This window comes from Poecile atricapillus, chromosome 35 (assembly GCF_030490865.1).
Source record: "Poecile atricapillus isolate bPoeAtr1 chromosome 35, bPoeAtr1.hap1, whole genome shotgun sequence".
In the NCBI taxonomy this organism is placed as follows: domain Eukaryota; kingdom Metazoa; phylum Chordata; class Aves; order Passeriformes; family Paridae; genus Poecile; species Poecile atricapillus.
Window position 1 is genome coordinate 2,155,806 of NC_081283.1, and position 23,956 is coordinate 2,179,761.

General features: G+C 55.0%; 1 protein-coding gene across 1 annotated transcript; it reads left to right on the forward strand.

Moving 5' to 3' along the window:
* Positions 1-1,672: 1,672 nt before the first annotated feature.
* PAN2 (poly(A) specific ribonuclease subunit PAN2) lies at positions 1,673-23,865 on the forward strand. The gene is given in 26 exon segments (XM_058861008.1): positions 1,673-1,976; positions 7,423-7,592; positions 7,676-7,796; positions 8,724-8,801; positions 8,894-9,161; positions 14,173-14,515; positions 15,225-15,241; positions 15,244-15,320; positions 15,818-15,937; positions 16,043-16,162; positions 16,238-16,366; positions 16,472-16,671; positions 16,993-17,135; positions 17,396-17,502; positions 17,821-17,919; positions 18,345-18,421; positions 18,944-19,085; positions 19,215-19,388; positions 19,969-20,028; positions 20,105-20,195; positions 20,275-20,432; positions 20,528-20,671; positions 21,249-21,428; positions 21,544-21,637; positions 21,720-21,917; positions 22,783-23,865. Coding segments are annotated over 26 exon segments (3,618 nt in total). The 5' UTR covers positions 1,673-1,703; the 3' UTR covers positions 22,818-23,865.
* Positions 23,866-23,956: the final 91 nt, after the last annotated feature.

A 23,956-nucleotide genomic window follows, 5' to 3' on the forward strand; every position in this document is an offset into this window, starting at 1 on the left:
GCGGCTGCCGATACCGCCGATCCCGCCGGCGCGTTCGGTGTGGGGCAGCGGTGATAAGGGGTGCGGAGCTGGCCCGAAGCCCCGGGGGCGGGGCGGGGCCCGGTTCGGCTCCACGGGAGGGTGCCCGGTGCTCAGGGACCCCTTCCCGGTGCCGAGGGACACTGCCCGGTGCCCAGGGACCCCTTCCCGGTGCCGAGGGACATTGCCCGGTGCTCAGGGACCCCTTCCCGGTGCCCAGGGACACTGCCCGGTGCTCAGGGACCACTGCCCGCTTTCCCTGGAGGTTGCTCCGTGCTCCGGGACCACTTCCCGGTATCCCCGGGAGGCTCCCTGGTATCTTGGGCTGCCTCCCGCTTCCCCGGGATGCTTCCCGGTACCCTGTGACCCCTTCCCGGTACCCTGTGACCCCTTCCCGGTACCCTGTGACCCCTGCCCGGTGCCCTGCGACCCCTGCCCGGTGCCCTGCGACCCGTTCCCAGTACTCTTTGACCCCTTCCCGGTGTCCTGAGACCCCTTCCCGGTACCCTGAGACCCGTTCCCAGTACCCTGTGACCACCCCAGGCCCCTTCCCGGTACCCTGCGACCCCTTCCCGGTACCCTGTGACGCCTTCCCGGTACCCTGCGAGCCCTTCCCAGTACCCTGAGACCCGTTCCTGGTACCCTGCGACCCCTGCCCGGTGTCCTGAGACCCCTGCCCGGTACCCTGTGACCCCTTCCCGGTACCCTGCGACCCGTTCCCGGTACTCTTTGACCCCTTCCCGGTGTCCTGAGACCCGTTCCCAGTACCCTGTGACCACCCCAGGCCCCTTCCCGGTACCCTGTGACCCCTTCCCCGTACCCGGAGACCCCTGCCCGGTACCCTGAGACCCCTGCCCGTTACTCTGCGACCCGTTCCCGGTACCCTGAGTCCCGCTCCCAGTGCCTTGAGACCCGTTCCCGGTACCCTGTGACCCCTTCCCGGTGCCCTGTGACCTGTTCCCGGTACCCTGAGACCCGTTCCCGGTACCCTGAGACCCGTTCCCGGTACCCTGTGACCACCCCAGGCCCCTTCCCGGTACCCTGAGACCCCTGCCCGGTGCCCTGTGACCCGTTCCCGGTTCCCTGAGTCCCGTTCCCAGTGCCTTGAGACCCGTTCCCGGTACCCTGAGACCCGTTCCCGGTACCCTGAGACCCGTTCCCGGTACTCTTTGACCCCTTCCCGGTGTCCTGAGACCCATTCCCGGTCCCCTGTGACCCGTTCCCGGTACCCTGAGACCCGTTCCCGGTACTCTTTGACCCGTTCCCGGTACTCTTTGACCCCTTCCCGGTGTCCTGAGACCCCTTCCCGGTGCCCTGCGACCCGTTCCCGGTACCCTGAGACCCGTTCCCGGTACCCTGAGACCCGTTCCCGGTGTCCTGAGACCCCTGCCCGGTGTCCTGAGACCCCTGCCCGGTGCCCTGCGACCCCTGCCCGGTGCCCTGTGACCCATTCCCGGTACCCTGAGACCCGTTCCCGGTACTCTTTGACCCGTTCCCGGTGCCCCGCCACCCCCCCAGGCCCTTCCCCCGTCAGCTCCCGGTGCTCCGATCCCGGCTCTCCGTGATTTCACAGCCTCATCCCCCGGGCGATTCCTGCCGCCGTTCCCACCGCCCATCCCAAGCTCTCCCGGTGTCCCGGAGCACCGACCCCGCTCCCGTTTCCCTCCCCAAGGCCGGGATCCACCATGAATTTCGAAGGGCTCAACCCCTCCCTGGCCGAGTTCGCGCCTCCGCTTCACCCGGCGCTGGAGCCGGTGCTGGACCCGCACCTCAACCCCAACCTGGTGGAGCTGGACCCCGAGGGGGTGTCCCTGGAGGGGCTCCCGGTACCGGAATCCGTTCACCTGATGGAGGGGATGTACAGCGAGCTGCACACGGCCGTCTCCGAGGTCGGCGTGCCCGTCTCCGTCTCACACTTCGACCTGCACGAGGAGATGCTGTGGGTTGGCAACCACGGGGTAGGTGGGAAGCTCGGGAGGGGTTTGGGAAGGTTTGGGGAGGTTTTATGGAATCTCAAGAGGTTTTTTGGAAGCTCTGGAGAGGTTTTGGGTGCTCTGGAGAGGTTTGGGAAGCTCTGGAGAGGTTTGGGAAGCTCGGGAGGGGTTTGGGAAGCTCTAGAGAGGTTTTTGGGTGCTCTGGAGAGGTTTGGGAAGCTCTGGAGAGGTTTGAGAAGCTCTGGAGAGGTTTTATGGAAGCTCAGGAGGTTTGAGAATCTCTGGAGAGGCTTAGGAAGCTCTGGAGAGGTTTTGGAAGCTCAAGAGGTTTTTTGGAAGCTCTGGAGAGGTTTTGGGTGCTCTGGAGAGGTTTTATGGAAGCTCAGGAGGTTTGAGAATCTCTGGAGAGGTTTGGGAAGCTCAGGAGAGGTTTTGGGAAGCTCTAGAGAGGTTTTATGGACTCTCAAGAGGTTTTTTGGAAGCTCTGGAGAAGTTTGGTGAAGCTCTGGAGAGGTTTTTGGGTGCTCTGGAGAGGTTTTTGGAAAGTCTGAGAGGTTTGGGAAGCTCTGGAAAGGTTTTGGGAAGCTCTTGAGAGGTTTTATGGAAGCTCTGGAGAGGTTTGGGAAGCTCTGGAGAGGTTTGAGAAGCTCTGGAGAGGTTTGGGAAGCTCTGGAGAGGTTTTATGGAAGCTCAGGAGGTTTGGGAAGATCTGGAGAAGTTTGGGAAGCTCTGGAGAGGTTTTTTTGGCAGCTCTGGAGAGGTTTTATGGAATCTCAAGAGGTTTTTTGGAAGCTCTGGAGAAGTTTGGGAAGCTCTGGAGGGGTTTGGGAAGGTTTGGGGAGGTTTTTTTGGAAGATCTGAGAGGTTTTGGGAAGCTCTGGAGAGGTTTTTGGAAGCTCTGGAGAGGTTTTGGGTGCTCTGGAGAGGTTTTATGGAAGCTCAGGAGGTTTGAGAATCTCTGGAGAGGTCTGGGAAGCTCTGGAGAGGTTTGGGAAGCTCAGGAGAGGTTTTGGGAAGCTCTAGAGAGGTTTTATGGAATCTCAAGAGGTTTTTTGGAAGCTCTGGAGAAGTTTGGTGAAGCTCTGGAGAGGTTTTTGGGTGCTCTGGAGAGGTTTTTGGAAAGTCTGAGAGGTTTGGGAAGCTCTGGAAAGGTTTTGGAAGCTCTTGAGAGGTTTGAGAAGCTCTGGAGAGGTTTGGGAAGGTTTGGGGAGGTTTTATGGAAGCTCTGGAGAGGTTTTATGGAAGTTCAGGAGGTTTGGGAATCTCTGGAGAGGTTTGAGAAGCTCTGGAGAGGTTTGAGAAGCTCTGGAGAGGTTTGGGAAGGTTTGGGGAGGTTTTATGGAAGCTCTGGAGGTTTGGGAATCTCTGGAGAGGTTTGGGAAGCTCTGGAGAGGTTTTTGGCAGCTCTGGAGAGGTTTGGGAAGGTTTGGGGAGGTTTTTTTGGAAGATCTGAGACGTTCTGGGAAGCTCTGGAGAGGTTTGAGAAGCTCTGGAGAGGTTTGAGAAGCTCTGGAGAAGTTTGGGAAGCTCTGGAGAAGTTTGGGAAGCTCTGGAGAGGTTTTTGGGTGCTCTGGAGAGGTTTGGGAAGCTCTGGAAAGGTTTTTGGGTGCTCTGGAGAGGTTTTTGGAAGCTCAGGAGGTTTTGGGAAGCTCTCGAGAGGTTTTGTGGAAGCTCTGGAGAGGTTTTTTGGAAGCTCTGGAGAGGTTTTTGGGTGCAGTGGAAAGGTTTTTGGGTGCTCTGGAGAGGTTTTGAGCAGCTCTGGAGAGGTTTTGAGCAGCTCTGGAGAGGTTTGGGAAGCTCTGGAGAGGTTTTGAGCAGCTCTGGAGAGGTTTTGGAAGCTCTGGAGAGGTTTTATGGAAGCTCTGGAGAGGTTTGGAAAGCTCTGGAAAGGTTTCTGGGAAGCTCTGGGGAGGTTTGGAAAGCTCTGGAGAGGTTTGGGAAGCTCTGGAAAGGTTTTATGGAAGTTCAGGAGGTTTGAGAATCTCTGGAGAGGTTTGGGAAGCTCTGAAGAGGTTTTTGGGCAGCTTGAGAGGTTTTTGGCAGCTCTGGGGAGGTTTTTTGGAAGCTTGAGAGGTTTTTGTATGCTCTGGAGAAGTTTGGGAAGCTCTGGAGAAGTTTGGGAAGCTCTGGAGAGGTTTTTGGCAGCTCTGGAGAGGTTTGGGAAGGTTTGGGGAGGTTTTTTTGGAAGATCTGAGAGGTTTTGGGAAGCTCTGAAGAGGTTTTTTTGGAAGCTCTGGAGAGGTTTGAGAAGCTCTGGAGAAGTTTGGGAAGCTCGGGAGAGGTTTGGGAAGCTCTGGAGAGGTTTTATGGAATCTCAAGAGGTTTTTTGGAAGCTCTGGAGAGGTTTTGGGAAGCTCTGGAGAGGTTTGAGAAGCTCTGGAGAGGTTTGGGAAGCTCTGGAGAGGTTTGGGAAGGTTTGGGGAGGTTTTTATGGAAGTTCAGGAGGTTTGGGAATCTCTGGAGAGGTTTGGGAAGCTCTGGAGAGGTTTTTTGGAAGCTCTGGAGAGGTTTTATGGAAGTTCAGGAGGTTTGAGAATCTCTGGAGAGGTTTGGGAAGCTCTGGGGAGGTTTTTTGGAAGCTCTGGAGAGGTTTTTGTATGCTCTGGAGAAGTTTGGGAAGCTCTGGAGAAGTTTGGGAAGCTCTGGAGAGGTTTTTGGCAGCTCTGGAGAGGTTTGGGAAGCTCTGGAGAGGTTTTTTTGGAAGATCTGAGAGGTTTTTGGGTGCTCTGGAGAGGCTTTATGGAATCTTAAGAGGTTTTTGGCAGCTCTGGAGAGGTTTTTCAGAACCTTGAGAAATTTTTTGGAAGCTCTGGGGAGGTTTGGGAAGCTCTGGAGAGGTTTTTTGGAAGCTCTGGAGAGGTTTCTTGAAAGCTTGAGAGGTTTTTGGGTGCTCTGGAGAGGCTTGGGAAGCTCTGGAGAGGCTTGGGAAGCTCAAGAGGTTTTTTGGAAGCTCTGGAGAGGTTTTTGGGAAGCTCAGGAGGTTTTTTGGAGGCTCTGGAGAGGTTTTGGGCAGCTTTGGAGAAGTTTGGGAAGCTCTGGAGAGGTTTTCAGGAAGCTCTGGAGAGGTTTTATGGAAGCTCTGGAGAGGTTTGGGAAGCTCTGGAGAGATTTTGGGCAGCTTGAGAGGTTTTATTTGGAAGATCTGAGAGGTTTTATAAGCTCTGGAGAGGTTTGGGAAGCTCTGGAGAGGTTTTATAAGCTCTGGAGAGGTTTTCAGGAAGCTCTGGAGAGGTGTTATGGAATCTCAAGAAGTTTTATGGAAGCTCTGGAGAGGTTTTTGAAGCTCTGGAGAATTTTTGGGCATCTGTGGGGAGGTTCTGGGTATCCCTGGGGATTTGTGAGGTTTGATGGGGTGGCAGGACAGGGTGTGTTGGGAAGGAGAACAAAACTCATCCGGTGATGCCTGGAGAGGTTTCCTGGACCAGAATGAAAGGATAAAAACAGATATTTATTTATTTATTGAAAACCCTTCAAAGGAAACACCTCACAGAGGCCACAACAACCACGAGTGAATCAGATCAAAGTTGAATTTTGATAATCAAAATCAAAGTTTAATTTAATAATCAGCTGCAGGGAATTCAATCACATTTTGCTCCACTTTGCTCTCCCCAAATTCACTTTTTGTTTGCGTTTTTCAGGGCCTGAGCCAGTCAGGTGTCCTTGAATTTCAGGCCCAGAGAGGAATTGTTTTGTCTGAAGGAAATGGGAGAGCAGCAGCTGAGAGGCTGTGGAGATTTAGAGTTATGCACAAAGCACTGCAGGAACTGAAAAATAGATATTTTTAAATTTGAATATTAATATTTTAATATTTAAATAATAAAATTTAAAATTTGAATATTAATATTTTAATATTTAAATAATAAAATTTAAAATTTTAATATTAATATTTTAATATTTAAATAATAAAATTTTAAATTTTAATATTAATATTTTAATATTTAAGTAATACAATTTTAAATTTTAATATTAATATTTAAATATTTAAATAAAAATTTTAACCTTTAAAAATAATATTTTATATTATTGTTATATTATTAATAGTATTAATTATATAAATATTATGATAGTAATATTATTAATTAACATTAATTAAAATTTTATTAATAGAAAGACTAATATTAATATTTTAATATTTAAATAAAATTTTTTAATATTTAAAAATAACATTTAAACATTATTTTAATTAAATATTATTAGAATAATAATATTTTAATATTTAAAAAGAATTTTTAATATTTAAAATAATATTTTAATATTATTTTTATGAAAATACTAAAATAATATTTTTTAGCGTTTTTCGTTTTAGAGTTGTGCACAAAGCACTACAGGAGCTGAAAAATATAAAATTTTAAATTTTAATATTAATATTTTAATATTTAAATAAGAATTTTTAATATTTAAATATTTTAATATTAATATTTTAATATTTAAATAAGAATTTTTAATATTGAAAATTAATATTTTAACATTATTTTTATATTATTATTAATAACATTGATTATATTAATAATATAATCTTAATATAAATGATTAATATTCATTGATTTTATTAATATAAATTATTAATATTAATACTTTAATATTAAAATAAGAATTTTAATATTTACAAATAATATTTTAAATAATATATAATATATATTATATAATTATATAATTATAATTATGATTATTATAATTATTATAATTTTTATTATAATTAATTATGCATTATATTTATACATTATGTAATTATAAATATTATAATTAATGATTATATAATTATATAATTATAATTATGAGTGTTATAATATATATTATAATTATCATAATAATTAATTATATATTATAATTAATGATTATATAATTATATTATAATAATTATTATAATTTTTAATTATGAAAATGTATAATTACATATATAATTATATACAATATATAGCATATTATTTGAATATATATTTATATTTATAATTAATATTTACATTTATAAATAATGTGTATTTATATATTTAACATATAATTATATTATATAATAATTATATAATTATATAAACATATATATTATATAATTATATAATAATATTATAATTATATAAATATTTATATATTTAACATATAATTATATAATTATATAATAATTACATAATTATATTATAATAATATAATTATATATTTAACATATAATTATATAATAATTATATTTAATTATATAATAATATATAATTATATATATAATTATGTATATAATGATATAATAATGATATAATAATTATATAATAATGATATAATAATTATATAATAATGATATAATATATAATTATATAATTATATATATAATATATAATTATATAATAATTATATTAATAATAATAGTTATGTAATTATATAATTATATAATTATTGTGATCAATTAGCCAGGCTGGGCTGTGTCACACCCCCCTGGCACGTGGGGTTGTGACATCCCTGTCCCCTCTGTCCCCTCTCCTTTCAGGGCCACGCCACCTCCTTCTTCGGGCCGACTCTGGAGCGCTACTCGTCCTTCCAGGTGAACAGCAGCGATGACATCCGCCAGATCCAGAGCCTGGAGAACGGCATCCTCTTCCTCACCAAAACCAACCTCAAGTACCTGTCCCGGGGCGGCCTCATCATCTTCGACTACCTGTGAGTGCTGCTGGCCCTTCCCTCCCTTCCCCGAGCCCTCCCGGAGCCGGGCAGGAGCCTGAGGGTGTGCGGGGTGTCCCCAGCATGGATGAGTCCGAGGACATGCACAGCCTCCTGCTGACTGACAACAACACCCTGCTGGTGGCTGGGCTGCACAACCACGTCCTGGAGATCGACCTCAGCACCGTCCAGGAGACGCAGAAGGTGCGGCCGGGCTGGGGGCTGCTCGCTGGAGCTTCGCTCTGGGAGTTCTCCCTGCTTTTTTCTGCTTTTTTCTGCTTTTTTCTGCTCTTTTCTGCTCTTTTCTGCTTTTTCTGTTCTTCCCTGTTCTTCCCTTCTCTTCTCTTCTCTTCTCTTCTCTTCTCTTCTCTTCTCTTCTCTTCTCTTCTCTTCTCTTCTCTTCTCTTCTCTTCTCTTCTCTTCTCTTCTCTTCTCTTCTCTCTTCTCTTCTCTTCTCTTCTCTTCTCTTCTCTTCTCTTCTCTTCTCTTCTCTTCTCTTCTCTTCTCTTCTCTTCTCTTCTCTTCTCTTCTCTTCTCTTCTCTTCTCTTCTCTTCTCTTCTCTTCTCTTCTCTTCTCTTCTCCGAACCTCTCCGAACCTCTCCTCTCCTCCCTTCCCTTCCCTTCCCTTCCCTTCCCTTCCTTCCCTTCCCTTCCCTTCCCTTCCCTTCCCTTCCCTTCCCTTCCCTTCCCTTCCTTCCCTTCCCTTCCCTTCCCTTCCCTTCCTTCCCTTCCCTTCCCTTCCCTTCCCTTCCCTTCCCTTCCCTTCCTCCCTTCCCTTCCCTTCCCTTCCCTTCCCTTCCCCTTCCCCTTCCCTTCCCCTTCCCTTCCCCTTCCCCTTCCCCTTCCCCTTCCCCTTCCCCTTCCCCTTCCCCTTCTTTTCCCCTTCTCTTTCCCCCTTCTTTCCCCCCTTCTTTTCCCCCTTCTTTTCCCCCCTTCTTTTTCCCCTTTTCCCCCCTTCTTTTCCCCCTTTTTCCCCTTCTTTTCCCCTTTTCCCCCCTTCTTTTTCCCCTTTTTCCCCTTTTTTTCCCCTTTTTCCCCTTTTTTTTTCCCCTTTTTCCCCTTCTCATCCCTTCCCTTTTTCCCTTTCCCTCTCTTCCCTTCTCATCCCTTCTCTTCCCTTCCCGTCCCAGTACACCGTGGAGGTGCCGGGCATCACCATCATGAGGCAATCCAACCGCTTCTTCTTCTGCGGCCACACCTCGGGCAAGGTAACGCCGGTTCAGGGGGGGATATCCCGGGATTTGGGCTCTTCCCGGAGCTCCAGAGGCCGGGTGGCCACGGCCAGGACGTCCCCTCTCAGGTGTCCCTGCGTGACCTGCGCACCTTCGCGGTGGAGCACGAGTTTGACGCCCACTCCGGGAGCCTGTCGGACTTTGACGCGCACGGGAACCTCCTGGTGACCTGCGGCTTCTCCAGCCGCATGAACGGCCTGGCCTGCGACCGCTTCCTCAAGGTGTACGACCTGCGGATGATGAGGGCCACCACCCCCCTGCAGGTCCACATCGACCCCTTCTTCCTCCGCTTCATCCCCACCTACACCTCCCGCCTGGCCATCATCTCCCAGACAGGTGCGGGGAGCTCCGCGGTCCCCAGGTTCGGGGTTGGATCCTGTGGGATGATTCAACCTGGAGCAGAGCAGGATGAGGGAACACCTCACAAGAATGGGATTTTGGGAAAGGGTTCTTCCTCCAGGATCCTGTGGGATGATTCAGCCTGGAGCAGAGCAGGATGAGGGGAGACCTCACAAGAAGGGGTTCATGATGGGATTTTGGGAAAGGGTTCTTCCTCCAGGATCCTGTGGGATGATTCAGCCCAGAGCAGGATAAGGGGAGACCTCACAAGAATGGGATTTTGGGAAAGGGTTCTTCCTCCAGGATCCCATGGGATGATTCAGCCTGGAGCAGAGCAGGATGGGGGGAGACCTCACAAGAATGGGATTTTGGGAAAGGGTTCTTCCTCCAGGATCCTGTGGGATGATTCAGCCCAGAGCAGGATGGGGGGAGACCTCACAAGAATGGGATTTTGGGAAAGGGTTCTTCCTCCAGGATCCTGTGGGATGATTCAGCCTGGAGCAGAGCAGGATGGGGGGACACCTCACAAGAATGGGATTTTGGGAAAGGGTTCTTCCTCCAGGATCCTGTGGGATGATTCATCCTGGAGCAGAGCAGGATGGGGGAGACCTCACAAGAAATGGGATTTTGGGAAAGGGTTCTTCCTCCAGGATCCTGTGGGATGATTCATCCTGGAGCAGAGCAGGATGGGGGGAGACCTCACAAGAATGGGATTTTGGGAAAGGGTTCTTCCTCCAGAATCCTGTGGGATGATTCATCCTGGAGCAGAGCAGGATGGGGGAGACCTCCCAAGAATGGGATTTTGGGAAAGGGTTCTTCCTCCAGGATCCCGTGGGATGATTCATCCTGGAGCAGAGCAGGATGAGGGGAGACCTCACAAGAAGGGTTTGATGGGATTTTGGGAAAGGGTTCTTCCTCCAGGATCCCATGGGATGATTCAGCCTGGAGCAGAGCAGGATGGGGGGAGACCTCACAAGAATGGGATTTTGGGAAAGGGTTCTTCCTCCAGGATCCTGTGGGATGATTCAGCCTGGAGCAGAGCAGGATGGGAGACCTCACAAGAATGGGATTTTGGGAAAGGGTTCTTCCTCCAGGATCCTGTGGGATGATTCATCCTGGAGCAGAGCAGGATGGGGGGAGACCTCACAAGAATGGGATTTTGGGAAAGGGTCTTCCTCCAGGATCCTGTGGGATGATTCAGCCCAGAGCAGAGCAGGATGGGGGGAGACCTCACAAGGGGTTTCTGATGGGGTTTTGGGAAAGGGTTCTTCCTCCAGGATCCTGTGGGATGATTCAGCCTGGAGCAGAGCAGGATGAGGGGAGACCTCACAAGAAGGGGTTCATGATGGGATTTTGGGAAAGGGTTCTTCCTCCAGGATCCTGTGGGATGATTCAGCCCAGAGCAGGATGGGGGGAGACCTCACAAGAATGGGATTTTGGGAAAGGGTTCTTCCTCCAGGATCCTGTGGGATGATTCAGCCTGGAGCAGAGCAGGATGAGGGGAGACCTCACAAGAAGGGGTTCATGATGGGATTTTGGGAAAGGGTTCTTCCTCCAGGATCCTGTGGGATGATTCAGCCCAGAGCAGGATGGGGGGAGACCTCACAAGAATGGGATTTTGGGAAAGGGTTCTTCCTCCAGGATCCTGTGGGATGATTCAGCCTGGAGCAGAGCAGGATGGGGGGACACCTCACAAGAATGGGATTTTGGGAAAGGGTTCTTCCTCCAGGATCCTGTGGGATGATTCATCCTGGAGCAGAGCAGGATGGGGGGAGACCTCACAAGAATGGGATTTTGGGAAAGGGTTCTTCCTCCAGAATCCTGTGGGATGATTCATCCTGGAGCAGAGCAGGATGGGGGGAGACCTCCCAAGAATGGGATTTTGGGAAAGGGTTCTTCCTCCAGGATCCCGTGGGATGATTCATCCTGGAGCAGAGCAGGATGAGGGGAGACCTCACAAGAAGGGGTTTCTGATGGGATTTTGGGAAAGGGTTCTTCCTCCAGGATCCTGTGGGATGATTCAGCCCAGAGCAGGATGGGGGGAGACCTCACAAGAATGGGATTTTGGGAAAGGGTTCTTCCTCCAGGATCCTGTGGGATGATTCAGCCTGGAGCAGAGCAGGATGAGGGGAGACCTCACAAGAATGGGTTCATGATGGGATTTTGGGAAAGGGTTCTTCCTCCAGGATCCTGTGGGATGATTCAGCCCAGAGCAGGATAAGGGGAGACCTCACAAGAATGGGATTTTGGGAAAGGGTTCTTCCTCCAGGATCCTGTGGGATGATTCAGCCTGGAGCAGAGCAGGATGGGGAGACCTCACAAGAATGGGATTTTGGGAAAGGGTTCTTCCTCCAGGATCCTGTGGGATGATTCATCCTGGAGCAGAGCAGGATGGGGGGAGACCTCACAAGAATGGGATTTTGGGAAAGGGTTCTTCCTCCAGGATCCTGTGGGATGATTCAGCCTGGAGCAGAGCAGGATGGGGGGAGACCTCACAAGGGGTTTCTGATGGGGTTTTGGGAAAGGGTTCTTCCTCCAGGATCCTGTGGGATGATTCAGCCTGGAGCAGAGCAGGATGGGGGGAGACCTCACAAGAATGGGATTTTGGGAAAGGGTTCTTCCTCCAGGATCCTGTGGGATGATTCATCCTGGAGCAGAGCAGGATGAGGGGACACCTCGCAAGGGGTTTCTGATGGGATTTTGGGAAAGGGTTCTTCCTCCAGGATCCCGTGGGATGATTCAGCCTGGAGCAGAGCAGGATGGGGGGAGACCTCACAAGAATGGGATTTTGGGAACGGGTTCTTCCTCCAGGATCCTGTGGGATGATTCAGCCCAGAGCAGGATAAGGGGAGACCTCACAAGAAGGGGTTTCTGATGGGATTTTGGGAAAGGGTTCTTCCTGCAGGATCCTGTGGGATGATTCAGCCTGGAGCAGAGCAGGATGAGGGGAGACCTCCCAAGAATGGGATTTTGGGAAAGGGTTCTTCCTCCAGGATCCCGTGGGATGATTCAGCCTGGAGCAGAGCAGGATGAGGGGAGACCTCCCAAGAAGGGGTTCATGATGGGATTTTGGGAAAGGGTTCTTCCTCCAGAGGGTGGCTGGGCACGGAACAGGCTCTTGGTCACGGTCCCAAGGCTGCCAGAGCTCCAGGAGTGTTTGAGCAGAGCTCTCGGGCACAGGGTGGGATTTTGGAGTGTCCTGTGCAAGGACAGGAGTTGGACTTTCATCCTTGTGGGTCTCACGCAGCTCAGGATATTCCATGATCCTGGAGGTCAGGGAGTGTTTGGACGACTCAAATCTTTAATCAGGTGTTGGGATTTGGGGATTTGAGGAATTTTTGGGCTTGTCCTGTGCAAGGACAGGAGTTGGACTGGAGAATCCTCGTGAGTTCCTTTCCACTCAGGATTTTCCATGACTCTGGAGGTCCTGGAGTGTTTGGACAACGCTGTCAGGTGTTGGGATTTGGGGACTGGGGAAGTTTTGGGCTTGTCTTTTGGCCCAGGACTTTGATCCTTGTGAGTTCCTTTCAGCTCAGAATATTCCATGATTGTGGAGGTCAGGGACTGTTTGGACAATGCTCTGAGCTATTGGGATTTGGGGATCTGAGGAATTTCTGGGCTTGTTCTGTGTTGGGCCAAGAGCTGGACTCAAGGATGCTTATGAGCTCTTTTCAGCTCAGGATATTCCATTATTTGAGAGGTCAGGGAGTGCTTGGAGAACACTCTCAGGTGTTGGGATTTGGGGACTGGGGAAGTTTTGGGCTTGTCTTTTTGGCCAGGACTTTGATCCTTGTGAGTTCCTTTCAGCTCAGGATATTCCATGATTGTGGAGGTCAGGGAATGCTTGGAGAACACTCTCAGGTGTTGGGATTTGGGGACTGGGGAGGTTTTGGGCTTGTCCTGCCCAGGGCCAGGAGCTGGACTTTGATCCTTGTGAGCTCTTTTCAGCTCAGGATATTCCATGAGTGTGGAGGTCAGGGACTGTTTGGACAATGCTCTGAGCTATTGGGATTTGGGGATCTGAGGAATTTTTGGGCTTGTCCTTTGGGCCAGGAGCTGGGCTTTGATCCTTGTGAGTTCCTTTCAGCTCAGGATATTCCATTATTTGAGAGGTCAGGGAATGCTTGGAGAACGCTCTCAGGTGTTGGGATTTGGGGACTGGGGAAGTTTTGGGCTTGTCTTTTTGGCCAGGACTTTGATCCTTGTGAGTTCCTTTCAGCTCAGAATATTCCATGAGTGTGGAGGTCAGGGAATGCTTGGAGAACGCTCTCAGGTGTTGGGATTTGGGGACTGGGGAGGTTTTGGGCTTGTCCTGCCCAGGACTTTGATCCTTGTGAGTTCCTTTCAGCTCAGAATATTCCATGAGTGTGGAGGTCAGGGACTGTTGGGACAATGCTCTGAGCTATTGGGATTTGGGGATCTGAGGAATTTTTGGGCTTGTCCTTTGGGCCAGGAGCTGGGCTTTGATCCTTGTGAGTTCCTTTCAGCTCAGGATATTCCATGAGTGTGGAGGTCAGGGACTGTTTGGACAATGCTCTGAGCTATTGGGATTTGGGGATCTGAGGAATTTTTGGGCTTGTCTTTTGGGCCAGGAGCTGGACCTTGATCCTTGTGAGTTCCTTTCAGCTCAGAATATTCCATGAGTGTGGAGGTCAGGGAATGCTTGGAGAACGCTCTCAGGTGTTGGGATTTGGGGACTGGGGAAGTTTTGGGCTTGTCCTGCCCAGGACTTTGATCCTTGTGAGTTCCTTTCAGCTCAGAATATTCCATGAGTGTGGAGGTCAGGGAATGCTTGGAGAACGCTCTCAGGTGTTGGGATTTGGGGATCTGAGGACTTTTTGGGCTTGTCCATTGGGCCAGGAGCTTGTGGTTCCCTTCCCACTCAGAACACTCCACGCTGATCGTCCGAGCGCTGCTGCCCCGCGTCCAGCCACTTCCCGTGGCGCGACACCTGCGTGCCACCAGGAGCCGATTCCCACTCTGCTGTGCCCCTTTTCCCTCCTGCCAGGCCAGTGCCAGTTCTGCGAGCCCACCGGGCTGGCCAACCCCGCCGACATCTTCCACGTCAACACCGTGGGGCCGCTCATCATGACCTTCGACGTTTCGGCCAGCAAGCAGGCGCTGGCCTTCGGCGACTCCGAGGGCTGCGTCCACCTCTGGGCCGACTCTCCGGAGGCGACCTTCAACGCCTACTCCCGGGAGACCGACTTTGCCCTGCCCTGCATGGTGGACACGCTGCCACACCTGGACTGGAACCAGGACCTGGTGCCGCTGTCGCTCATCCCGGTGCCGCTGACCAGCGACGCGCTGCTCTCCGACTGGCCCGCCGCCAACTCCGCCCCGGCGCCGCGGTAATGCCCGGCCTCTCCCCGGCAAAATGGCTCGGGGAAATGGCTCTTGCCTTGGAGTGGCTGCCTAAAACTGAGGCTAGACAAGATGAAGAGAGTAAAAGTGGGGATTTGTTGAAGGTTTTCACCTTGGGCGCTCAAAAGCCTCCGAGGGGTTACGCTAAAGATGGTCGCGGGTTTTTCAGATAATTTTAAGTTTGGTCTGTTTGTAAATCAGGGGTTAATCCTCCAATTAGTTTCAGGTAATGAAGTAATTTACTCCAAGTTTCCCCCCCTCCCACAATTCACTGTTGTTTGCATCTCTGGGGGTCTGAGACAAGCAGGTGTCCTTGAGTTTCAGGCCTGGAGAGGAATTGTTTTCCTGAATAAAATGGGAAAACAGCAGCTGGCAGGCCATGGAGTTTAGAGTTTCACACTAAAGCACTTAAGGCATCGTTCCTGCTTGCCTGTAAACCCCAGATGAGGTCCCTGCAGTGGAGGTGTGCCTGGGCAGGTGTGAGGATGGTGGGACACGCTCCAAGCTCCCTCCCTCCCACTCCCACTGGGATCCTGGCTCTGCCCACGTGGGATCTCCTTTTCCCTCTTCCCAACAGCTCTGCTGCCCTGGGAGGGATGGAAAACAAACCTGGGGAAGGGCTGAGGAGGGGGCAGTGCTCAGGACCACCCTGAGGGTGGGTGAGAGATGCTGCTCTGAGTCAGGGGGTGTTTCCAGGCGAGCCCCCCCGGTCGATCCGAGATCCTGCGCACCATGAAGAAGGTGGGATTCATCGGCTACGCCCCAAACCCCAGGACCAAGCTCCGTAACCAGGTACCCACTGCCAGGAGGGAATTTTGGGCATTTTGGAGGGATTTTGGAGCATTTTGGAGCTCTGCAGCCTGGGAAAGGACGGAGCTCTCTGTGTGCTGAGGGATCCCCAAGCTTTCAGGGATGGGACAAGAGGTGGAATTCCCTTGGGACGCTGCAGATGTGGTTTGGAGATGGCAGCTTCTCCTGAGCAGGGAAAGGGATGGAGTTTTCCCAGTTCCATCCCTCCGTGGCTCTGTGGGCAGGGAAGGTCTGAGCTGTCCGGTTGGGAGGTTCATGGCACGTCCTCACCCTTGGGAAAGCACTGCCCTGTGCTTTCCCACAGTGACAAATCCCTGCGAGCAGGAAGGTGTGGAGGCCTCGTGAAGATCCAGGGAGGGCCCCACTCCCTTCTGGTGGATCCCTTTGCTCATTCAGGGAGGCAGGAAAACCCAGGAGTTGCTTGTGGGGCTTCTCCTTGCCTCAGGGTTCAGCTGCTCACCCCTTCTCCCTTTTCCAAGATTCCTTATCGGTTAAAGGAGATGGAAAACGAGTTTGACACCTTCAGCCAAGTCCCCGAGTCCCCGATCGGGCGCGAGGAGGAGCCGCACCTCTACAGGGTGGCCAAGAAGTACAGGAAGGTACAAGGTGGCCTCGGGGGGTGCTCTGGGGCACGGTGGGGAGCACCGGGGGTCCCACGGGGGGCGTGGGGAGGTGTTTGTTTCACCTCTCACCTCTCTGCTCAGGTCACCATCAAATACTCCAAGCTGGGGCTGGAGGATTTTGACTTCAAGCATTACAACAAGACGCTGTTTGCAGGGCTGGAGCCCCACATTCCCAACGCCTACTGCAACTGCATGATCCAGGTGGGAGCTGCTCCGGTCCCACCCAGACCCCCGTGGCCCCCCCAGAACCCCCCCTGACCGCTGGGTCTCTGCCAGGTGCTGTATTTCCTGGAGCCAGTGCGCTGCCTGGTGCAGAACCACCTGTGCCAGAAGGAATTCTGCCTGGGCTGCGAGCTGGGTTTGCTCTTCCACATGCTGGACCTGTCCCGAGGAGACCCCTGCCAGGTCTGGGCTGCCCAGAGGGTCACGGCAGAGGAAGGGGAGCGGTGCTGGTGATGGAAATTCCTGTCACTTGACCTCGGTGACACCTTGCTCTTGCCCCATGCCCAGGGGAGCAACTTTCTGCGGGCTTTCCGCACCATCCCGGAGGCGTCGGCGCTGGGCCTGATCCTGGCAGACTCGGACGAAGCCACGGGGAAGGTGAACCTGGGGCGGCTGATTCAGAGCTGGAACCGTTTCATCCTGACTCAGCTGCACCAGGAAACCCAGGAGCAGGAGGGACCCCAGGCCTACCGGGGGGCTGGCAGCAGGTGAGGCCCGGGAATGGCACCGGGAATGACCCAGCTGGGGAGGGGGACAGGTCCCCAGAGACCCCCACCCATCCCTGGGGAAACTTTTTTGTGCCACTCATGCCCTGAGGGATCCATGATCGGTGGGAAGTGCAGCCTCTGCCCCCCTAAAGGAGGTTTGGGGCTTTACAGAGGGCACCAGAGCTTCCAGAGGGGCTCAGGGGGTTGGGATTGCTTGGACAGCTGATTCCCTAAAATCTGCTGGAATTTGGGAGCCTGTGCAGCCTGAGCTGTGGGTCCCCAGCTTAGGGATCTCTGTTGATCCCAGTGCTGTTCTTCCAGCAGCTTTGGCTCCTCGGGGGACTCGGTCATCGGGCAGCTGTTCAGCTGTGAGATGGAGAACTGCAGCATGTGTCGCTGCGGGAAGGAGACCGTCCGTGTGTCCTCCACGCTGCTCTTCACCCTCTCCTACCCCGACAGCACCGGTAACAGCAGGGCCCAGCACCCCCAGCTGGGTGGGGTTCGTTATCCGTGATTTTTCCAGCTGGAACACACCCACAGCCAGGAGCTGCCTCAGCTCCAGGGGTGGGTTTCCAACCAGCCCAGCTTTTGGCTTCAGAAAGACACATTTGGGGCTTGACCTTCTGGCTGGTGGTTGCGAGGAAAACCCCAGAGGTTTGGCTGAGCTCAGCTGGTCAAGGTTTGTGTGCTGGGGAGGTGACGTTATTCTCCTTTCTCCCTCCAGAAAAACCAGCCAAGGATTACGAATTCGCCCAAATTTTAAAGCGCAGCATCTGCTTGGAGCAGAACACGCAAGCCTGGTGTGAGAACTGTGAGAAATACCAGCCCACGGTGAGCCTGGGAGTGGGGGACAGGCGTGAGGGGTGTGGGACACGGGCGTGAGGGGGGCAGTTTCTCCGTGAGTCACCAGGGAACCTCCTGAGCGGATGCCAGAGATTCGGTTCCTGGCAGCCATGGGGTATTCCCTGGGTTCTGTGAATTCCTCTGGCAAGGGCAAGGATCCAGCAGGGAGAAACAACCCCCCATGAGCTGCTGGAGCAGCCCTGTTGTCCTGGAAGTGCAGGCAGGGAGGGGAGGAAGCGCTGCAGGCCGAGGTGTTGGCGGATGTCCCCAATCCTGCTCGTTTCCATCTCCCCGCTCTCCCCGCAGGTGCAGACCCGGAACATCCGCTGCCTGCCGGACGTGCTGGTCATTAACTGTGAGGTGAACAGCTCCAAGGAGGCAGATTTCTGGAAGACACAGGCTGAGGTGGGGGAGACACTCGGGGGCTGGTTCTCCTGGCACGCGGGGGTTGCGCTGCCCGGCCCCGCCGAGGTTTCGGCTCTGCTCTCGCTGTCTCTGGCCTCTCTCCCTCCACCTGAGCCGTGCTCACAGAGGACCCCGGTGCAATCAGGTCATGCCTGTGGCACGGTCTGCGCCTTTGCAGTTGGAAAAGACGAGATCTCCTGGCGTGGCAGAGCTGAAGGGACTGCAGGAGTCACTTTGTCCTTCCCCCAGTCCCCCGGGAGCACCGAAGCGGTGACCTTGGGACTTTGGGTTTCCCTTGCTTATTTCCCCTATTACCAACTGTCACACCCTGTGTTTTCCCTGCTCCTGGCCTGCCTGTGTCACCCACGTGTCCCCAGGGCTGGCCTGTCACCGTGTGCTGATGCTTGCCTGTGTTTCGTTGCCAGTATTCCTTCCAGAAAGCCATGATGAAGAGAGGAGGCTTCGACATCACCAAGGGAAAGGAGATCACTCTCGGGGAGTGGTAGGTAGAAATTCAGGGGGAATTTCTTCATGGACAGAGTTTGGTCCTGCCCAGGGAGGTGGTGGAGCCACCATCCCTGGAGGTGTCCAGGGAATGACAGGATGTGGCACTCTGGTCTGGGTGACAAGGTGGGGATTAGCCAGAGGTTGGACTTGATGGTCTTGGGAAGCTTTTCCAACCTCAGGGATTCTGGGATTCTGTTCCTGGGGTGGTGCCTCTGAGCAGTGACACCTCCTGGGTGATTCTCTGGGCTATTTCACATCTAAATTACGTTGATTTGATATCCTGCCTGTCTGAGGCTGCACCACATCCCCTTTGTCACCCACCTCTTTTTGAGCCCCCAACCTCATGTCCCTTTTCTAACCAACAAAAGCCCCAAAACCACATTGGCTGAGCACCTCTCCCAGAGTCCTGCTCCAGGCAGCTCCAGCTTCCCACAGAAACTTCAGGAATCAGCTGGGTGGGAGCCCTGGCCCCGGTGACATCTCCCTCCAGCTCAGCTTTCCATGATTGTCTGTGCAGGAAGGATCTGGGGAACCCCGACACGGGGCATTCGTATGCTTCCGTGGAGGAACTGAAGAACATTTGGATCCCTCACGCCATCAAGATGAGGTTGACCAAGAGCAAAGAGCTCGACGTGAGCAACTGGAGCGAGAGCGATGAGGTAAAGCGACAGAATCGGCGTGGGTGAAGCGACAGGGGCACGTGGGGCTGTGGGAACAGAGCTGCCTCAGAAGCAGTTTCTGCTGAGAGATGATGAGGAGTTAACTCAGGGGAGCAGGGAAATGTCCAGGTTTGGGGGCTCGGACGCTCGCGGTTCCTCCCGCAGCTGAGCCCCATGGACGACCCCGAGTCCGTGTACATCTACGACCTGATGGCCACCGTGGTTCACATCCTGGATTCCCGCACCGGGGGCAGCCTGGTGGGGCACATCAAGGTGGGAGAGACCTACCACCAGCGGAAGGAGGTGAGAGCCTGCAGGACCCCCACGGGCTCCGGGAGCCTCCCCGAGGGGGATCCGTCATTCCCGGGTCTCTCAAGCCAAGCCTTGAGTGTTTGGCTGAAGGTGCCACGAGCTGCTGGGGCCCCTCATGGGGAGGGAAGGGCTGGAGAAACCCTCTTCCCACACCCACTCAGGCTGGTTCCTCCTGGCCACGGGCACGGTGCCAGCTTGTCCTTGTACTTCCAGGTAAGGGCAAGGACGTCATCTCCCTTCCCGAGGAAAGGGCTGGTCTGGGCAGTCCTGGTTTCTGCTGGAGATGCCCAAGCCAGGAGTTCCCAGAGTGTGTCAAGGCTCCATCCCTGTCTCTTATCTCTTGCATCTCCCTGGAGTTTTGCTCGGGAGCTGGGCAGAGCCCGGAGCCCGTCCAGCCCAATCCTTTCGTGTCCTTTGTCACCACCCAGGGCAGCAGGGATTTCCCCACGGTGTCCCAGGAAGGGCGGGGGTTCCCACATGGCATCGTCACACCCTCCTTTCCCTGGTAACTGGGCAGAGGAGTCACTGCTCCGGCCTGGGGGGGCCCCTAAGGCTGTGCCTTTCCCCCCAGGGAGTCACACACCAGCAGTGGTACCTCTTCAACGACTTCCTCATCGAGCCCGTGGACAAGGTGAGCACCGAGCTGACACCGTGGCCACCCCGTGGAGCCACCCAGGCCGCCCCTGACCGTGCCCCCTCCCCTGCAGTGCGAGGCTGTGCAGTTTGACATGAGCTGGAAGGTTCCAGCCATCCTCTACTACGCCCGGAGGAACCTCAACGCCAAGTACAACCTCGTCAGTGAGTGCCCGGCGTGGAAGTGGCGGCGGGGCCGGCGCCGCCGCGGCTCCGCTCAGCTCCTTCCCCTTTCCCTGCACAGTCAAGAACCCCATCGAGGCCAGCGTGCTGCTGGCTGAAGCCTCGCTGGCCCGCAAGCAGCGCAAGTGCCACGCCACCTTCATCCCCCTCATGCTGAACGAGATGCCCCAGGCAGGGGACCTGGTGGGGCTGGACGCCGAGTTCGTCACGCTGAACGAGGTGGGGGGGCCCTGGGGTGGGGACAGGGGGGACAGGGGGACAGGGACGGCCCCTCTGGGGCTGGTGGTCACCTCGTCTGCCGTCCCTGGTGGCAGGAGGAGGCCGAGCTGCGCAGTGATGGCACCAAGTCCACCATCAAGCCCAGCCAGATGTCGGTGGCCCGGATCACCTGCGTGCGTGGGCAGGGCCCCAATGAGGGCGTCCCCTTCATCGATGACTACATCTCCACCCAGGAGCAGGTATGGGGTGTCCACCTGGCCTCACGCAGCTCCCCAGGCCCCCAGGAAGGACATGGACCTCCTCTACCAGTGACAGTGACCTCACCTGGGCACCTGTGTTCTCCATGGTGAACTCACCTGGGCACCTGTGTTCTCCATGGTGAACTCACCTGGGCACCTGTGTTCTCCATGGTGAGCTCACCTGGGCACCTGTGTTCTCCATGGTGAACTCACCTGGGCACCTGGGGGCTCCATGGTGAAGTCACCTGGGCACCTGGGAGCTCCCCATGGACAGCTGGGTGCACCCTGTGGACACCTGGGTGCTCTCCAGGAACTCCTCTGTCCCCTTTGGTGACCTTACCTGGACTCCTGTGTTCTCCATGGTGACCTCACTCAGACACCCAGGTGCTCCCCATGGACCCCTGTGTCCTCTGTGGTGACCTCACCTGGACTCCTGTGTCCTCACCTGGACACCTCTGTGCTCTGGGGTCACCTGGGGCACACCAGCCCCCTCCTCAGGGTGCTGACAGGGGAACTGGGGGGGGAGGAGGAGCCCCTGGGTCCTGCCAGCCCCCTCCAGGTGCCCTGGTCTCTGCAGGTGGTGGATTACCTGACCCAGTACTCCGGGATCAAGCCAGGAGACCTGGATGCCAAGATCTCCTCCAAGCACCTGACCACCCTCAAATCCACTTACCTGAAGCTGCGTTTCCTCATCGACGTGGGCGTCAAGTTCGTGGGCCACGGGCTGCAGAAGGACTTCCGTGTCATCAACCTGATGGTGACAACCTGAGCCCCCTCCCTGGCCACGGTGGGGGGCTGGGGTGGGGCTGGGAGGGGTCAGGTCGGGTCCGCAGCCCCCCTGCCCCGACAGCAGGACCCCGTCCCCTCGCCAGGTGCCCAAGGACCAGGTGATCGACACCGTGTACCTGTTCCACATCCCGAGGAAGAGGATGATCTCCCTGCGCTTCCTCGCCTGGTACTTCCTGGGTCAGTGGCCGAACCCTTGGAGCCGGGAAGGGGCGGATCCGCCCCGGATCCCCCCCGAGCTGAGCCAGGGGTGTCCCCGCAGACCTGAAGATCCAGGGGGAGACCCACGACAGCATCGAGGACGCGCGGACGGCGCTGCAGCTCTACCGCAAGTACCTGGAGCTGAGCCCGCAGGGCTCGGAGCCCGAGGAGTTCCGGAAGGTTCTCAAGGGGCTCTACGAGAAGGGCCGCAAGCTGGACTGGAAGGTGCCCGAGCCCGACAGCCAGAGCAGCCCCAAGCGTAAGATGGCACCGCCACCCCCTGCCTGTGTCCCCTCTCCCCCCGCGGTGTCACTGCAGAGGGGGCTGTGTTCCCCCCTGGCCACTGCCCCCTCCCCCTGTCCCTTCTCTGTGTCCCTTCTGTCCCCGCAGTGCCCCCTTTGTCCCCACCCTGTTGCTTCTGTCCCCGCCGTGTCCCCTCTGACCCTTCTCCGTGTCCCTTCTGTTCCCGCAGTGTCACCTCTGTCCCCACCCTGTCCCCCCCGTGTCCCCTCTGTCCCCGCCGCGTCCCCGCCGTGTCCCCTCTGTCCCCGCCGTGTCCCCTCTGTCCCTTCTCCGTGTCCCCTCTGTCCCCATCCTGTCCCCGCCGTGTCCCCTCTGTCCCTGCCGCGTCCCCGCCGTGTCCCCTCTGACCCTTCTCCGTGTCCCTTCTGTCCCCGCAGTGTCTCCTTTGTCCCCACCCTGTCGCTTTTGTCCCTGCCGTGTCCCCCCGTCCCTTCTCCGTGTCCCTTCTGTTCCCGCCGTGTCCCCACCCTGTCCCCGCCGTGTCCCCTCTGTCCCCCCCGTGTCCCCTCTGTCCCTGTCGTGTCCCCGCCGTGTCCCCTCTGTCCCCCCCCCGTGTCCCCTCTGTCCCCGCCGTGTCCCTGCCGTGTCCCCTCTGACCCTTCTCCGTGTCCCCTCTGTCCCCGCCCTGTCCCCTCTGTCCCTCTCGTGTCCCCTGTGTCCCCACCCTGTCCCCGCCGTGTCCCCTCTGTCCCCGCCGTGTCCCCTCTGTCCCCGCCGTGTCCCCGCCGTGTCCCCTCTGTCCCCGCCGTGTCCCTGCCGTGTCCCCTCTGTCCCTGTCGTGTCCCCGCCGTGTCCCCTCTGACCCCGCCGTGTCCCCGCAGACGGGGCCGTGTTCCCCCCCGTGCTGGCCCTGTGACCGGAGCCCCCGCTTGGAGCAGCGCCGGGAGAGGCGGACACGGTGGAACTGGAACCAGCAGCGGGCCCGGGGCTGTCCCCGACCCGCCCGACCCCCGCCCCGGGCCCGGCGCCCCGGGGCTCCCGTTTTCCTGCCGGTACCGGGAATCACTGCCCTCCCCTCGCCCGCCGGCCCGGGCACCCTCATAAAGCAGCCTCGGACCCCCGCGGCACCGTGTCCTCCTTGGCTCCGGGGGGCGGGACCGGGGACACGGCGGGAAGGACCGGGACCGGCAACACGGCACGGGAGAGCGTCCCGGATCGGGGCTGGCACCGGGAACACGCCAGGAATGACCGGGACCGGGGTCGGCAACACGGCACGGGGGAGCCGGACCGGATCGGGGCTGGCACCGGGAACACGCCAGGAATGACCGGGACCGGGACAGGGAGATGGTGCAGAGGAGCCAGTCCGGGGCTGGCACCGGGAGCACGGCAGGAAAGACCGGGACCGGGCTTGGAACGGGATCAGGACCGGGGGCACGGCGGGACGGACCCGGATCCGGGCACAGATGAGGCTGGCACCGGGAGCACGGCAGGAAAGACCGGGACCGGGCTCGGAACGGGATCAGGACCGGGGGCACGGCGGGACGGACCCGGACCCGGTCTCGGTCCGGGGCTCAGACCGGAGGCACGGCGGGACGGACCCGGATCCGGGCACAGATGAGGCTGGCACCGGGAGCACGGCAGGAAAGACCAAGGCTCGGTCCGGGGCTCAGACCGGGGGCACGGCGGGACGGACTCAGACCCGGTCTCGGATCGGAGTTCAGACCGGGAGCAGGGCGGGACGGACCCGGACCCGGTCTCGGATCGGGGCTCAGACCGGGACGGACCCGGACCCGGTCTAAGTTCGCTCCCGGTCCCGGTCTCGGATCGCTCCCGGTCCCGGTCTCGGTTCGCTCCCGGTCTCGGTCTCGGATCGCTCCCGGTCCCGGCCTCGGTTCACTCCCGGACCCGGTCTCGGTTCGCTCCCGGTCCCGGTCTCGGATCGGGGGGCAGGGCGGGACGGACCCGGTCCCGGTCTCGGTTCGTTCCCGGTCTCGGTTCGCTCCCGGTCCCGGTCCCGGGACGCGGCTGAGCCGGGGCGGGGGCGTGGCCAGCCCG